This window comes from Mytilus edulis, chromosome 4 (assembly GCF_963676685.1).
Source record: "Mytilus edulis chromosome 4, xbMytEdul2.2, whole genome shotgun sequence".
Taxonomy (NCBI): domain Eukaryota; kingdom Metazoa; phylum Mollusca; class Bivalvia; order Mytilida; family Mytilidae; genus Mytilus; species Mytilus edulis.
The window spans coordinates 21,395,611-21,414,681 of NC_092347.1; the positions used below are offsets into that span (position 1 = coordinate 21,395,611).

The following is a 19,071-nucleotide window of genomic DNA, read 5'->3' on the forward strand; positions in this document are numbered from 1 at the left end:
TCATTTTCTTTATATGTTGCCCATAGAAGCACACAATCGAACTGTATCTCAACTTTGTCTGTGCCACAATTATTTCCTCGACATAACTAACAAATTAAGGTTAGAATTATGAAAGAAACATACCACAGTCTTAGATATAATATAATGTCTATTTAAACTTGGCTTGTAACAAAGGAGGTAATAATGGGTTAATTAGCCTCGCACATTGTTTCCTGTTTCTCAATCTAGTTTAAATAATAGTTATGTTTATATATTTCAAGACAATCTGTTGTTTTTTCCATAACCAGGTGACCGTAAAACTAAGAATCCAAAGAGTATACATTGGTCTTAACTAAAATGTGTTTGTCCCGCATTGAAGCTATTTTACTTGTGTACAGATTGGCGTCCATCCAAGATCCAAATGTATGTGTGTAGATGTTCAAAATAGCAATGATCGGTGAACACGTTGTGTTACATTTTGTATCGTATTTACCTAATCTTTCTCGCAATCGAACAAATTTAAGGAACGCATTTAATTGATTTACATTTTTTCTTTTACCATTTTTTATACTGCATACGTTGTATTGTTGGGTGCCATTAATAAATAATAGTGTATAATATATGCAGATGGCTAAATCTGAAAATGACTGAATGATTATTGTTAAGACTTTTCAGATAGACAATTTTGAGATCAAAATGACTATTTCAGACGAGATTTGTTTACTTAAGTGAATGTTTCAAACATGAAGGGGAAATACAAAAAACTAGTTCCGTAGCCTACATTGTTATACACATGAACTGATTAGAAGGTTCTAAAAAGACAATTCTTTCTAGAAACTTCACCACTAAGCAGTCACTTATGCGAGACCCCTCAAAGTTAAATATGAACGACAGATGAAACATTTTTTTCACGCTTTAACTCATCCTTATTAAGTTGCAGACATAAAATGAATTAGTTCCCTCACAAAGTATTTTAAAAGACATAAAATATTTGACCTTGAACAATGAATGTTTTGTAATTTCTAATCATCTGCAAACAGGATCTTGATGCACGACAGTTGTAAAACTTGCTTGTACGGTACAATAGCCAGCCATACCAAGGTGAAAGAACAAAATAGAAATTGTGCACATCCTGCTACAAGCATGAAATTTGGCATAGACCTTCCTCAACTATTACTCTTTTATTTCAGATAGGGAGGCATTTGAAAAAAAAGTCTCACTTCCGGTAAAATCCAAAACGGCGGACATCATACTTAAATCGTCCCAATATCGAAGGCTAGTGTGTGAAAAGGTATTTTTTATCATGCTGCTATTATAATATCTGGTACAAACCTTTGTTATGTACTACTTTTGGATATATTATATAGATTAGATGTCTTTAAAAACACTACTTCCGGTAAAATCCAACATGGCGGACATTGTACTAAAAAAAGCTTATTGTTTAAGGAGGGTGGTTGAAATGTGTTTTGACGTATTGCTACTATCATTATATTGTGCAGGAACCTTTCTTTAATGCTGCAAATGGATACAATGTATAAGACATATGTCTTTAAAACCCTTACTTCCGGTAATATTCAAAATGGCGGACAAAGAAATATCATTATTTTATTTTGATATTCAACTTCTTTTCAAAATGTAAAGAAAATGTTTTTTTTTTTTTTTTGTGCTGGTCATTTAACTTTTGGCTTTAAGTTATCCTATGTACCACTTATTCTATTCTATAGTTAATGTTTAAATACAAAGTTAACACCCCCGGTATATAAAACCAATATGGCGTAAATGTCAAAGATGAGTCCTCAGTCCATATCTTCGATGTAGAGTTTTGGATAGATTGATTAAAATAAAATAAAATCACTGAAGTACTAAAACACTTTTAAAATTGCTGATTTATGCCCGCAAATACATGTTTATTCACAATCGGAGAGCTGATTTTCCTCATTTACAAAGACCGTGTTATTGTTTCCTAAATCAATAATGTACAAGCTCCTGATAAGGTGAAGAGGCCTCATAAAGAGTTGTCCAAAAGGGTTCCAATGGATCACATTTTCCCCTTCGCCATTCATAAGCGTCTGGACTAGTTAGCATAGGAACCAATTCCAAGTGTGTTACTCATTCACACCCGCCATGTTATATTGCACGTTTTACATGCTGAAAAAACTAGACCGAGTGGTTCAAATAGCCTCGTAAGCGTCTGGACTAGTAAGTATAAGACAAAATTCCAAGCTTGTTACTCATCCACACCCGTCATGGTATATTGCACGTTTTACATGCTGAAAAACACTAGACCGAGTCGGTCAAATAGCATCAGTAAGTCTTTCCTCTTCCACAAACATGTTTTCTTGCTTCGTAAACGCCATCTGATAAGTTTGTTCGATCTTACTACAAAACCACGTATCGTTTTATCAATGACATTCTCAAATCCATATCTGGTGATGTTGGCTGATCAATCATCATTCTTAATCATAAAGTCACATCTTCAAACGCCATCCATGTCAACAACGAAGTTCCCTTTCAAGTAAACGTGCATTTGAAATGTCATGGATAGATATATACATCTAAAGTTTTTCCGACTTCCAAATGCAGGCCAAAGTTAACGCATCAATGTAAATATAACGAAATTTGATGAGACTGTCATCAAAGTGAGAGGGTTAGCGCTATAAAAAAATTCGTAAGGGAACCCAGTGTCTCGCCTACTTTTGCTGTTAATCGCAGACTCAACAAAAATGAGGACAAACATCAATAAAAATTTCCCTCTCGATACTGTCTTTTGGTTGAAAGAAGCTTCCAAGTTTGGTAAAAAATCTAGGATAGTTTATGAATCTTATAAATGTTTTATAAACTTTAACTGCAGACTGTATGTAATGTTAACTGGAAGAAAAACTAAGTCCATTTATAAGTAAAATACGGAAAAAGTGATTTTTTTTTTACAAAATTTACTTCTGAATAATATCTTATGATCAGAAACAAGCTTTTGTCTAAGTTTAATAGAAATCCAGGATAGTTTAAGAACATTATAAAAATTTTAAAGACTTAAACCACAGAGTGAATGTTTGGTTCTGGCAAAAAAACTAAGTCCATTTATAAGTAAAATACGGAAAAGTGGAAATTTATTTTTACAAAATTTTCTTCTTGATACTATCTTATGAACATAAACAAGCTTCTGTCCAAGTTTGGTACAAATCAAGGATAGTTTATGAAAGTTATTAAAATTTTAAAAACTTTAACCTCAGAGTGAATGTAATGTTTCCTCGCAGAAAAACTAAGTCCATTTATAAGTAAAATACGGAAAAGTGGAAATTTATTTTTACAAAATTTTCTTCTTGATACTATCTTATGAACATAAACAAGCTTCTGTCCAAGTTTGGTACAAATCAAGGATAGTTTATGAAAGTTATTAAAATTTTAAAAACTTTAACCTCAGAGTGAATGTAATGTTTCCTCGCAGAAAAACTAAGTCCATTTATAAGTAAAATATGGAAAAAATGGAATTTTATTTTTACAAAATTTACTTCTGGATACTTTCTTATGATCATAAACAAGCTTCTGTCCAAGTTTGGCAGAAATTCACTATAGTTTAAGAAAATTATTAAAATTTCAAAAACTTTAACCACAGAGTGAATATTTGTGGACGCCGCCGACGACGCCGACGACGACGGAATGTAGGATCGCTTAGTCTCGCTTTTTCGACTAAAGTCGAAGGCTCGACAACCAGGTTTAATCCACCATTTTCTACATTTGAAAATGCCTGTACCAAGTCAGGAATATGACACGTTTTGTTATTTGATTTTGCCATTTGATTATGGACTTTCCAAATTAATTTTCCTTTAAGTTCAGTATTTTTGTGATTTTACTTTTTTCGGCTGCCCCTATGTCACGGAATAACGAAACGGCCATGACAGCAACATCAGTATCGACTCTTCGAGTCATGACTCAGTTAAGTCTGTGTATCACTGCATCAGACATATGTATCTTGATTATAGTATAAGCCTCTTCATGTTTACATGGGGCTAAACTTGAAACACCGTCATGTGGGGGATAACACAAAACATCCTGAGCATTTGTTGCTACAACTAACTTTTTCTCAAAATCTATTGAGCAAGCCCCTGTGAATAAAAACTAAAACGTTCTTTCTTAATGTCGTCATCTCTCAGAAAACTTTGTCAATTTTGAGAAATTTGTTTTGACCTTGGATTCGTCTATGTATTCTCTTTCCCCTAAATGTAGCTCTTGTTTCTTGTAACAGCCTTCAAACTACCGGTATCGTCTATGTACGCATCCGAGACTACAATCACTGTTGTTACAGTTTCAAGGTGTTTCATAACGAGTATGCTGAAAGGGTATTATGCCCTTACCCTAAAAAAAACCGTGAAACTGTGACAAGAGTGGATGAAGTCTTGGATGCATATGGTAGTTGTAGCAACACATGTTCAGGATATTATATCCTAACCACCACGTGATGTATTTCAAGTTAAGCACCATATTCACATTAAAGGCTGACACTAGAATCATGGTGCATGTGTCTGATGCAGTGAAACGCGAACTTAAACGAGTCAGTATTCGAACAGTCGTTACTGATATGCTGTCATTACTGTTTCGCTATTCCGTGACATAAGGGTAGACGAACTATGGATTGTGTTTATGAGGGAAAGCTTTGGATAAAAATCATTCAATGACCTTTTAAATGCACTAGCGATGAGTGATTACATACACATATTGTGATCCATGTATTTACCGGTTGTGATACGGATCTCTGTGTGCTTGAAAGGGGGAGACTGCGTGGGAGCCATTGATGGCATTTGAAGATGTCACTTTAACATAAATAATGATAGTTGATCCGCCTCAATCATCGGGGTTTACTGTAAGATCGCACAAACTTATCAGATGGGGTTAGTATGGTTAACAAAGCAAGAAATAACTATTTATGCAAAAGGGAAGGCTAATTGAGGCTATTCCCTCAACTTAGTCTAGTCTTTTCAAGGATGCAAAACGTACAATATACTAAGACACGTGTTTAGGGGACGAGCTTGAAATTAGCTCTTATGCTACCCAGTCCAGGCGCTAATGGATGACGAAGGGACAAAGAGGATCACTTTAAAAAAACTCTTTTTAAGGCCTCATCCTTTTGTCAGAAGCTTGTACATTGTGGATGTAAGAAAGGTTGCCGCGGTTGTTGTTAATGTGGAAAATCAAGTCACCCGTGCCCTGCGTCGTATACATGTGGTGGTGACTGTGAACATGATTTTGGGCCAAATAGTGATTATTTTTAAAATGTTTTAGTACTAAAGCGGTTGTATTTTGTTTTAATCAATCTATCCAAAACTCTACATCGAAGATATGGATTGAGGACTCATCTTTGACATTTACGCCATATATATATTGGTTTTTTTTACCGGAAGTGTTAACTTTGTATTTAAATATCAACTATAGACTATGATTTGTAGTTAAGAGGATAACTGAAAGCCAAAAATGTAATGACCACCACAAAAACCCACTTTCTTCACATTTTGAAAAGAAGTTGAATATCAAAATAAAAAAATGATAATTCTATGTCCGCCATTTTGAATATAACCGGAAGTAAAGGCTTTTAAGACACATGTCTTATACATTGTATCCCTTAGAAGCATTAAAGAAAGGTACCTGCAGAATTTAATGATAGTAGCAATACGTTAAAACTCATTTCAATCACCCTCCTTAAACAATAAGCTTATTTTAGTACAATGTCCGCTATGATGGATTTTACCGAAATTAGGGTTTTTAAAGACAATTTATCTATTATATTATATCCAAAAGTAGTACATAACAAAGGTTTGTACCAAATACTATTATAGCAGCATGATAATAATACCTTTTCACATACTAGCCTTCGATATTGGGACGATTTAAGTATGATGTCCGCCGTTTTGGATTTTACCGGAAGTGAGACTTTTTTTTCAAATGCCTCCCTATCTGAAATAAAAGAGTAATAGTTGAGGAAGGTCTCTGCCAAATTTCATGTTTGTAGCAGGATGTGCACAATTCGTCTGAAATATGCTGTAACCGCTGGACTATGTCGAGAATTAGAAATATGCAGTTTATTCAAACGAATCCAATAGTTCAGTTTAGAGAAGAAAATCTTTGAATGAATAAAAACAGTTTAGAAGAAAGAGAAATTGACTTAATATTTATGATTTTTGCTACCACAAACCGGAAATTTAGAATAATTTATCGGTGGCATTTTTAAACAGATATTTAAAAGTACTAAAGTTAATATTTAATATTCTCAAAAAATCAAAATTACCAAGTAGTATTTACAGACATGTATGTACTACAAATAATGTTTTGGCTTACATATCTAATTTGGAAATTATAAGTGTCATTGCAAATTAATCAATATTACAATAATTACACAACAGGATCCTATCAAATGTTATCATAAATGTGATTGAGATACAGCTCTTACATTTGGATACAAAACACGTACGTTCGGTACCTGTAACGTTTTAACTTTTGTCTTATCTGTAAATAAAGACATATTTTTAATACTGGTTCGGCTTATAGCACTGGTCGGTCGTGAAGCTCCGAAAAAGTGCCTGAGTGAATTTGTCAACCTACGTCCAAGGCCAAGAACACCAGTATTTTTTTGTGAGTTCGATTGAGCATCGTCTTGATTTTTCATCATTTTAGCAAGCTGTGTTATATTTCTAAGATTTTTCTGTGTTTTAAAACTTTTCCATGCACGTTGTAGAGTTTTGGCAGCAACGTCTTCTTTTTTCTTCGTCATAGTACTTGATGTTTTTGTAGTTTTAACCCTTGTGGGAAAAGTTTCTGCGAATTTAATTTGAAGCTCCTCTCTAAGCTGTGTAAATTCTTCAGTTTCTTCCACATTTCCTAACACATGAATTACTAAATGCATGAGAATATCTAAGCAATGCATCTTGTCGCCTTGAACGATAGGAATGTCAAATGCTACCAAAGCTATTTCGTTAGGTGCCGGAATTCCTAACGGTTCATCTAGCTCCGCTACAAAAAGTGATAGTTGGTCAAACTTTATAAACTGTGTAGCCAGCGGGTCATACTTCTCCCACGCTATGTAGAATGCATCAAAATCATCCTCAGTAATTCCAATTTCTTCCTGTGCATGTGCTTGATTAAAATTCTCCAGAATAACAGCAATATAAGTATTTATAATAACTAAGTATGTGATTAAAATATAGGAACACATGAACAAAATTGCCAACCATGGTTGTCCGCAATCACCAATGTCTTGTTTATACAACGTACCATCAGGCCGAGTAATGTAATCTGGATTACAATCCGGGGGTTGTATTAACAACGGTTCTAGGATGTCATTCCAGCCAGCTGATGTTGAAATCCTTAACATCAACACAAAACTGCTACTGAAAGTTTTAAAATTAATTACATCGTCCATAACTCCGCCTGCTATCTTTAAATTACCAAAACTCGACATTCCAATTATGGAATATATAAACATTATGAGAGCTAAAAGTGCTCCGATGTTGACTAAAGCTGGAAGAGATATTACTAAAGCAAAAATTAACTTTCGGATTCCTTTGGCACCTTTGATCATTCGTAATATCCGACCAATTCTGAAAACTCTTGCTACTCGGAATAATGTTGGTGAAATGGATATGTTCTTTAAGGCGTCCTCAAATCCAGAAACTGAAACAAAAATTGTTGTGATTAATCTTTGTTATTTATATACCAGTAGCGGCTTCTGCTCTGCGATGTTTAATTGTTAATTTGTTCGTGTCACAAAGATGATCAGAAATATAGTTTAAGTAAATGAGAAACGTAGAATTGTTCGTTTGTTCGTTTCTGTGGTTTATTTTTATTTGCGTTACGTATTCTTGGTTTCAAGATGATAGTGTACGTATCATTCGCTGATAATCGATATTATCATACCTCAGTATGTTTTTCCTATATAAAAAATAATGAAATAGTTGTGCTAACATACAAGAAGCAAACATAAAAGAGAGAAAATCTTCGAGCGCATTTTTTAAAGATCTAAATTATAGTACCTTATTCATAATATGGGTTCGGTCGTTGTATTCTAAAAGCGAATTTGAGTTTGGTGTACTTTAGCTTAAATTTATCATATGCACGGAAAATTAAACACGAGTATTTCTAGTGTTGTTTGCAATTAATGAAATATTTAAAAATACACGAAAAAACCCGAATAGTTCATATTTTGCATGTCAAGTTATGTGACATTTGTTTCTTATTTTTCAGATGATATATGTACACTTTTAGAAAATTAGTTAATTTGGTATATAATGACTGTGTTGTTCAGTATAATAAAACACCTAGTGACTGGTTGTGCGGGTAATAGCAAGTTTGCTGTCCCTTATACCAACTATTGCTCTCGGCTTTGCCTCGAGCAATCTCGGCTTTGCCTCGAGCAATAGTTGGTATCTCAGGGACAACAAACTTGCTATTACCCTCACACCCAGTCAATAGGTGTATAATGTCCAAATAAAGGCAACAGTGGTATACCGCTGTTCGAAATTCATAAATCGATAGAGAAAAAACAAATCCGGGTTAAAAGAATTTTGATTCAAAATTTAATATCGAAAATGGAAAATTTTCTTAAATCTTGCTTTATTATAAAATGGATGCTCAACGAAAATGGAATCGCAGACCTGTCAAAACAGTGATTTTATTAATAATATATACAAGTTTTCGAGTAAATTCAAGGCTAGGATCGTTAATAAAAAAGCTATGTTCAAAATCTATCAAGCCCTGTTCCCTCCTCTAATTCGAATAGTTCTCCCCTTAGCAGGCAATGCAATCTCAACGACAAATGAAATGATTTGTAGATCTAAATTGCTTTAATGGATGTTGCTGCTTGTACTTTCTTTCTGTTGTATTTATGATTAGTAAGTGATATGCTGAAAAGCTAAGTGTTTATAACAAGAGTTCACATGTTGAAATGTAACGCTGCTTTACTGGCCATGGTCAACTTTATGTTCAATATTGATGCATGTAAATGAAGTCAAGGTCATATGAACCAGACGGACATGTACACATAACAGTTCTTGATACACCAACTACAGCTGACCTATTATTATTTAACATAAGGGGCCTTACCTATTGAATGAAAACATAAAATGTAAAATAGACCAACAAATCATACATTTTTTTTTTACTAATAGACAAGTGCATAATTTGGTAAATCCAAAAAACTAAATCAGTATCTGAAATACAAACTTAACCTTAATTGTCCATAAAATGAGGTAAAGATCAGATAATGAGAGCTTGTTAACGGCCTTGGCTCCCCTTGAGGGTCGGATGGACCAAACTTTTGAGCTTTCGAAAGCACCAGCACCAGATTATCATCCCTATGTCTTATCGTTGTGTTAGTCAACGTTTTCGCCTGTATAAAAATGAGTGTTTTGTGGATCGGATCACTCAAACAAATGGATTTATTTTCCCCTTCTTATAGTTGATATGTTTCCCTCAGTTTTGGTTTGTGCCCCATATTTTTTCATGACTATTGAACAGCGGTATACTACTATTGCCTTTATTTACTCTTGTTTTACTTTAAATTTTGACATTATTTTCCTTTTAAAAACTTAACATGTCTAGTTAATGAGTAACTCATCTCTAACTAATGGAATAAATACTATATGAAAACGGATTCAGTGAGGTCGAATTATTCACTTGAGAATGATTCATCCATCAGCACCGTTTCTTAGCCTTTTTTTGACAAAATTGAAACAAATTGGCTGCTAAAAAGTGAATTATCATTTCACTATTTAACTTTCATTAGTTAATTAATGATTAAAAATAACCCATATTTTTGATATTTAGTTGCTATTGCCCCCTTTAAAAAGTCAATTAATGGTTTTACCAATTTTGCATTTTGAGGAGTTTCAATTTATGTCAAAATATACTCTTTGACTGCAGGTAACAATGATAAATTCGGTCAAATATTTGGTCATTTAATCGTTAGAATTCTTGTGAAGAAAAAGAGGATACTTATAGTTTCAAGCCTATGGACATTTTATTTCAAGTAACATTATTTTGCCATGGAAACCATATTGGTTTGGTCTGGGTAACATTAAACAATGAAGTTTTGTTTATACTACGAGATACTCACAAAAACATTCATAAAAGTTGAAATTGAAGAATATCAAATAATTTCTAAAGAAGATTTTTAACAACAAGACGACGCATACAACGGCATCGACGGGTAAGAGATGACCATGGCATAGCTGACCCAATAAAAATTAATCTGAAAGGCTTTTGATATGGTTTTTTTCTCAAAACCTTTGAGATCAAATTAGGCTTTAAATGGCCCAACTTCTTAAATAATAAAAAAAATGTGAAAAGTACATTTGGGAGATAAACTTCTATTTCATAACTTTTATATCATATGTAATTAAGCAATGCATGCAGACGATTACTGAGAAAATAGTAATAGGGATCTCAATCAGATAAAAAAAACCATGTTGTTCTGTTTTGGAATACATTGCAGGCTAACATTTTCAATGAAGTCTGTGTGTTCCACAAAGGATGGAAAAATACACAAATTCGGTTTATATTTGTGACAAGAACGGTCTTTTCCTTTCTTTGTTTTTTTTTATTGATTATAGTTTTTTCATGTCCTTTCTAGTTGTGCACCACATTTGTTTTCTTGTTAAATAAGACATTCATTTCTACGCTTAACGAGTTTTTTTTGGTTATATATCATTGAGAAATATCTTGTTTTGCCTAAGCAAGTCTCGTGTTTTTCAACGTACGTGTATGATTTTTAATACTTTATTAGTTAATTATTTTTGTTAATAGTAAAACTACTACATGTAAAAGCTATATACTACTGAAATGCTACAAAATAAAAGAAAACGTAAAAATTATTAAGACTTACCTTAATTGTCTTGAACATTAAAATCTTTCTTAACAACGACGAATTGTAAAAATAATACCATCGACCAATAGTTAAAATGTTTAAAAAATAAATTACAATGTAGAAATTTTCTTCAGATGCATGTTCATATCGCTCCTCCTTAAAAGGATACCATAAAATCTATGTTCTACTCTTTTAGAATACGAATGAATAGACTTCTTTTTCTTCTTTAAAATAATATTTTTCTTCCTTTCAAAAAATTCAATTTTACTTAACTTGATTAGCCATGCTATCATTTGCAGTGAGTCTGCAACCCAATGTTGTATTAGTTTCAGACAATGATACATGGAAAAAAACATTCCTTAAGCTATTGACTTTGTCATTTTCCCTCTCCAAATATAAACAAGAACCGAGTGAGTTGACTGAAACTGTTCTAATCTTAGGTGGTAATCAGACACTTAATATATAACTTACCAAGATTTCTAGCAAAAGCAGGAATTTCAATAATAAATTTTGGAAAAAAATATAGTTTATCAACAAAAACACTACGCACATGTGCACCCTAATTCACTAAAACATCAAAACATTCTACAGAAACGAGCTAATAATATCAAATCAAAATAATGGGCAATTTAACTATAATAAAATAGATATAAGGAAGTTTTGTTACAATGATGCTAATTGTGGGATCATTTACATCAACCAGACAGATTTTTGTTCAGTTGAGGTCTACTGGAGCTATCATGTAGCAAGGGTACTATATTAATACGTGTTAGACCCAGTTTGTAAGAGCATTTTTACTCTAAATTAGTATCTATATTTCAGAGTTTGAGTCATTAATGCAATTTCCTGGACCATATAACCCCTTTTGACAATACTGCTTGTGCTTGAACCTTGCTAACCTCGGTAGGAACATATGAACTTCTGATTAACCTTGAACCAAGATTACCGTAAGCTCAAACAAGAATCTGTTAATTCTTAAACTATACTCACCTGTGGATATACTTGGATTTTTTCGTTTTTAAACCAGACTATCAAAATGAACGTTTCAAATACAACTTAGGAATGTTGAATTCAGCCTGCCCTTGAATCATTATAATGTTAAAAAGTGCATATAAAGTTCTTTCACTCATTTATAATGTTCAGTCTATAAGAATACCTAAAATTATGTTAGCCCTTGAACATAAAATTTTGAATTACAAACGAAAGTGAACCAACGCCTGGTAAGTCTGTAGTAAGTTAGAGTCCCTGAAGTGGATACCTCGGGTATGCAGGGTCGTTATGATAAAACACAAAAATGTAGAAAGTCTTATAACAACAACACTTGAGGGACTGCTGCATAAAATTTATTGATCGACATGTTTCGGTGCCTAAAATTTTGAAGTTCTTTTACGTTCTAGCCAATGATCAAGTATGGGAATTTCTGAAATTCTGCTAGCCCCGAGAACTTTTGAAATGCAGTTACTAGTAACTGGGATAGATCCGGACATTACTCGTCTATAAACAAAATGTAAGATTAATTACTCCTCGATAAACACATTGAAAAGTGCTTTTCCTTAAGCCATGCTTACGTAAGTGTGTACTATAAAAAATGTAAGATTCCCTAACCTCAAACTTTATAAATACAGATTACTTTTAGACTCTACAATAATGGTATCATTCTACTAATATACCCTACTTACATCCAACCATGAGAGTAGTAATGCCCTTTAACGTCGAATTTTTAAAAATATTACTGTGATTTACTCCAAGATTGAGTAAAATACCTTATGTGAACTTCATGTGAACAATTATTCTAAGCATGACCTTGTTCAATCTAAACAACTGATGGTGTGTAGCATCCACTGGCTAATAATACAGCATGTCAGAAGATTTGTACATGAAGTATGGTTTTGAACCCTGCTTGAGACTAGAGAGGGGGGTAGGAGGGGTCCTGATCCCGAAATCCCGGGCTTAAAAACACGAAGTCCCGAAATCCCGGGCTTAAAAACATGTAATCCCGAGGTCCCGAAATTCGAAAAAAAGAATTCACGGATCCCGAAAGGGTCAATCCCGAAATCCTGAGCTTAAAAACACCCGATCCCGGAGTCCCGATTAAGGTCCTATCCCCCCTCACTAGACACTACACCAAAACTGCAGAAATGTTAAGTAAATCCAACTGATAAACAAATTAGAGGCTCTGAAGAATCTGTGTAACTCACCTGATTCTACTTTGGTATAAATCCAACTTCAGTTGTATCTAGGTGTTTATTATAATTTTTCCACTAAAATGATAACTTAAAGGGCTTGGAATGAAAATATTGACGTACCTATTCATAAAGCAAAACCATGAACTGATTATGATAGTTGTTGTTTAAGAATACTTGCAGAATAACTACCAAAATTCTTTTTCAAAACAGTTTATTTGGAAAAAGTATGTATGAAATGAGTTGAGAGTTAATATGATGATAAATACACATGTAAACAAAATACATTTCTGGTTGTAATAGCTCAATCTTTATCAGTGATACAGAAATCAAAACTTCAACAAATAATTTCATGTAGTAACTTACAAGGAATTGTTACTTTCACATACTTGTGTATCGATATTTATCTTTAAAAAATCAACAGAATTAATAATAAAACTCTTCATTTTATTTACAAATACTCTGAATGTACAACATATGGGAAGGAATTGCAATATTAGAATATTTCACTCGAAACCTTTATTAGTTTTACAATTAAATATTAACTGTTTTACATCATGATGCATACACTAAAACATGAACAACTTGAATGTTAAGATTTTGTAAATTTTATAAAGAATCAAAGCATGTTTTATTGATTCAAATTTGGGTTATTACATATAATGGGCATGAATGTTTTTATATAAAACTTATTTCAATTTCAATAAATGGGACAGGAAGATTTGTCTCCCCTGCATGCAATGCATCTGATAAAAATCCTATTGACTTCCCATAAGAAATTAGTTTGACAGATCTGAAGATCAAAGTCTTGTATAGTCTGCAATATTTTACTCCAAAATTCAAATCCAGTCAGGGGTGCATGATATTTCAATGCTAAAAGCAAGAAATAAGAAAAATGTCATTTTCACTCTATTTTTACTTCATACTTGCTGCCATGTTTTTTCTTGACAAGGTAGAAGATACCTTTATTTCTTGAATCAATTTTGTAATTTTTATAATCGATATTATCATGTAATTTTTATAATCTATATTATCATGTAATTTTTATAATCTATATTATCATGTAATTTTTATAATCTATATTATCATGTAATTTTTATAATCTATATTATTATGTAATTTTTAAAGAAAAGCAAGAATTTCCGAATAAATAACAAATTGTAATACTTCAGTACATATTTCTTTTAGAATTTCATGGCATTTAAGTCATGATTGAAATTCAGATATGCATTCAGTTATTCATTTAGATGTGATGTTTATGACAGGAGTTTTGCATTTCTTTAAGTAATTTATGTATCAAGAAATAAATAGAATAAATAAAACAATGTTTTACATAATGATAGCACTATTTTACATTTAAAGTACAAAATGTATTCAGAAACTTGTTTGCTTTTCGATTTCCACTTAATGAAAAACACACCTTCTGCATTTGTTTCGGGTGCTTTTTGGCACTTATTTACAATTCTGAGGTGTACATTTCCATTTTTCAAGATATTTTTAATAAAGGAAAGCATACAACCCTATATGACCTGAAACTTATAGATTTTCACTAAGAGATGAAACAGTTTTTGTCCTAAATTCCAATGGCCAAAGAACCAGTTGTGCAGATTAAAAATAAATATAGATTATACACAACTCATTACGGTAATCTTGAGCCTATTAAACATAGATAATGCAACTGTTAAGACTTGTATTAATTGTTTAAACCTGGGTTACTTTTTTTTTTATAAAAAAGCTTCATTACTTTTCTTTTCTTTATGGCTAAAATGAATTACTAAACCTTTCAAAAACAAGCACTTTTGACTGCATATTGACATGACAACATTCAAACTTAGAAACTGAAAGAAAAAAGAAAAAAAACCCACTAAAAACATGAAAAAAATAATTTCATATCCTCAGGTGTGCTTTTTCAACACTCAGATTATTCAAATGCAAAAAGGTTTACACAATTAATTGATGAATTTTTCATTCTTTCATACACAAATACATAAATATAACAGAACATAACATCCGATAAAACTTATAATTAAAAACAAAACTTAGCTGAAAAATAAAATAACAATATAAAACAAGAGGATGTTGTAAGGTTTAAATGAGACAACTATCAAACAAGGTCTATTCAGTATTCAAAGAATGAAAAATATTTGAATATTTGTAAAAATTAATCCTAGTAGACTTTCATATCAGGTATTTGTTTATTTAATATCACATTGGTTACCTTGGTTACCTTGAAAATATCATGTAACAAAAGTTTTCTGGTAAAAAAAACTAAAAAAAATCAAATAAAATCAATTATGATAAAAATAAAAATCTGTAAAAAAGGAATACCCTCTTTAGTTGTATCATAATATAATAATATCACATGGAAATTAAATATGACATGACTACATGTAAACAACTGAGTATATAAACAGAGTCATAAACAAAATAAAAATTAAATAAAAATTAGTTAAATGCTTCATGGTACAAACTGGAATGTGCATATATATATATAATTTGAGCAAAGGGTGAAGGACATTGAATATAATGAAGCAAAGATTTTGATTTTTAGTTAAAACAACACAATATTTTTTTAGTCCAATTTAATCTGTTATAATACTGTATTCAAATTATAATTAATGTGTATTTATCTTACACAAAGGTCACTGAATTTCTTCATGGTGACCTCTCTTAAGTAATAAAAATCCTTGTATTCTAATTTATCAAATTCATCATTATTTCCTTGGTTTTACTGATGCAATCACCAATATAAGAAGTCAATTTTTTTATATGATTAGAAAGCTCTTTCTCGAGTACCCAAAACAGTTCCATTAAATTCAGACAAATTTTGAAGGGCAATTCTTATTGATACCAAACTTGGAAAATATTTGTAAGGATATGAGTTTTTAAAAGACTGGAACCCTGTTAATGTGTGACACATCAAGGAACAGTCAAACAAACAGTGACTAGGAATTGTGGATAAGAATATAAATGCACATCCAAACTTATGAGCGATATCAATGTGCAATACAAATTAATTTTGGCATATATTTTGACATATCAACAACAATGTATTTTTGCATCAGTTGTATAAAATATCACAGAATACATATTTAAAACGCTAGAGTGTCTTCTAATTTATAACAACAGTTATTCGTTCATTTTATTTGTTACAAAATACTGCTGGCCTTTTGTTAAAACATCTGACCAAGGAAGAACTTTGTGTCATATACATAAATACTATGTAGGCTGCATGCATAATAGTTCTGCAAATATTGTTAGATATACCTCCATAAAAAAAAATCACAATTTTCAAATGCCAATACTATATCTCAACTTAGAGGCATTAATTTATTTCTGTTCTTACTGTTGTTTTGATGATTATTTTTGAATGGTTTTAAAATATATCATAATAAAGATTAGATATAAAAAGAAATTACATTTTATTTCAATGTAGGTATACCACAACATTTTCAACATACAAACAAAACTTGTTATGCCATTTTCAGCCATTCATCAATCTTTAATTTAAAACACTTGAAGACTCTTTTGACACTCTACTTTCCTTATTTTATGAAGTCATTATTATCATAAATCTATGTCAGACTTGTGTTGATTTGGTGAGTAGAGTGAGCCTACACTTGGAACTTGTAATGTGTTTTTCTTTGTAGGTTTTCTAGTTAATGCAGTACTACTTTTAACACTAGCTCGACTTGTTGCACTTGTAGGTCTTGACGAGCTGAAGAACTGACTCAATGCACTACTTAGTCTACGACCCAAGCTTATAATACTGTTGCCTTTTTGTGAGGTCAGAGCAGCTTCTTCTTCTTGACTTTTTTGTAATTTTGCTAGCTGTGTAATATTACGTAAACTCTTTTGAGTTTTCCAACTTTTCCAAGCACGCTGTAATGTTTTTGCAGCCACATCTTCTTTTTTCTTCATCATAGTACTTGATGTCTTAGTTGTTTTGACTCTAGTTGGGAACGTCTCAGAGAATTTAAGTTCAAGTTCTTTTTTCAATTGCCTAAATTCTTCTGTTTCTTCAACACGTCCTAGCACATGTTTCACAAGGTTCATTAAAATATCTAAACAATGTATTTTATCACCTTCCACTATAGGAAGATCAAACGCTACTAAAGCTATTTCATTTGGTTTTGGTATCCCTAAAGGTTCTTCAAGATCGGCAACAAAACTAGTTAAATGCTCATATTTTAAAAACTGTGATGCAAGTGGGTCATATTTTTCCCATACAACGTAGAACATATCGAAATCATCTTCTGTTATACCCACCTCTTCCTGCTGGTGAGCTTGATTGAAATTCTCCAAAATAACAGCAATATATGTGTTGATTATAATTAAGAAAATAATTAATATATATGAACACATGAAAAAATAAGCTAGCCATGGTGTACCACAATCACCGTTTTCTTGTTTGTGCAAGGTTCCGTCTGGACGAGTAATGTATTGATCATCACAATCTGGAGGTTGTATTAACAGAGGTTCTAAAATATCGTTCCAACCAGCGGATGTAGATAGTCTCAATAGTAACACAAAGCTACTTGCAAACGTCTTAAAATTCACCACATCCTCATCAAAAATTCCACCTTCAATTTTTAAGTTACCAAAACTTGACATTCCAATAATAGCATATATAAACATAATTAAACACAGGAGAGCCCCGATATTTATTAAAGCCGGTAATGAAATTATTAAAGCAAATAAGAGTTTTCTAATTCCTTTAGCTGCTTTAATTAGTCTAAGGACACGTCCAATCCTAAAAACTCTAACGACACGAAGTAGTGTTGGTGAAACGGACAGACTCTCTAATATATCTTCTAGAATGATTGCTGAAATACAAACATTTGGATAGATTGTAAGTTAATGGTAAAACTGCAGGAAATGAAATTAGCAACACTATGTTCTGCTTGCTCTTACAAACTAAGAACTATTAGGCCAGACAACACTCGAGATTTAAGTCATTAAACAAATTCTCCTCATGTGAAACCAACAACATGTTGTACAATTTGTATCACTGCTGTAATTGTCAGTTCATGAGATGCCAATTTTACTATGGTATTTAGAGGAACTAGAGGATAATAATGCACTCAGCTGGTAGGGGATAGAAAAGGAGTTTGGAGGACAGTAACAATATTCACACTACTTGTCTTATTTGTCTCTAAATTTATCTACATCTAAATTCACATTTCACTTCAAACTTCTAACACAAAACTAACTTTTGCTTTAAATTTTGTTTTGACTTTAATAGATTTTTGTTTTCTTTAGAAATCAACTACTTTTCCATCATAAATTTCAGAGTACAGAAATTTTCGTGTAATAGCTTTTTTTTTAAAATATTTTATGATATATATAAGTATATAATTGAACACAAAGGATATACTAATATCAAAAACAGCATTTGTGAGTTCAAAGCTAGCAAAAATATTACACTTCTAGAAAGTGAAAACAATATATTATCATCTACTTAATAAAACATCCTACAGTGACAAAGTGCGTCTCATCAAAATTAACTGACGTCAAGTCAAATTAGGACTTAGTCAGAATCTACAATATATTACCTGACTCCTGTAGTATTAAAACTGAGAGAAAACTAACAGTATTAAAATAATATCTCACTAGGTACAAATATTAATCCATTTTTCAAAACATTTATTGATGATAATATCTTAAAACTCTTTGAAAACTTTAATTTTTGAATTTATTTTATCTAAAAAACAATTTTTATCAAATAATATGCAAATGAGGAGAATGTATTTCTTGACTGTTATCCCAGTTGTCTGTCCTAAATATATCTGATAAAACATACACAAAATTACAATTACAATTACGATGACAATATCTGTTTTTATGGTGAAACCTTTATAAACTATCCAATATTGTACTCTAAAACTATTTTCATCCCAATACCTTTTCTTATTTGTAAATGGTTCAGTTGAGATAGATTTCACTGCATTGTGTAATTTGACATTTTCTTTCAATGTGTAACAAATGATAATTCAAATGTGTAAAATGTTCTTTTAAAATCAATTGTTCCAACTATTTTACTTTTTTTTTTAACCAATA

The 19,071-nt window shown here is 31.7% G+C and overlaps 1 protein-coding gene across 19 annotated transcripts in view; it reads right to left on the reverse strand.

Moving 5' to 3' along the window:
- Positions 1-6,217: 6,217 nt before the first annotated feature.
- LOC139519193 (sodium channel protein 1 brain-like) overlaps positions 6,218-19,071 on the reverse strand; it is a 115,307-nt gene continuing 102,453 nt past the window's right edge. For 14 of the 19 annotated variants that reach the window (XM_071311082.1, XM_071311066.1, XM_071311078.1 and 11 more), the window contains 2 exons: positions 18,567-18,587; positions 6,218-7,638 (listed from right to left, as the gene is read on the reverse strand). In XM_071311082.1, the coding sequence (XP_071167183.1) occupies positions 6,389-7,638; positions 18,567-18,587 (1,271 nt within the window). In that variant the 3' untranslated portion in view covers positions 6,218-6,388. Of the gene's footprint in view, positions 7,639-13,208; positions 17,838-18,566; positions 18,588-19,071 lie in introns of those variants that run through there. The other 5 variants (XM_071311083.1, XM_071311084.1, XM_071311080.1 and 2 more) reach the window with 1 other exon arrangement.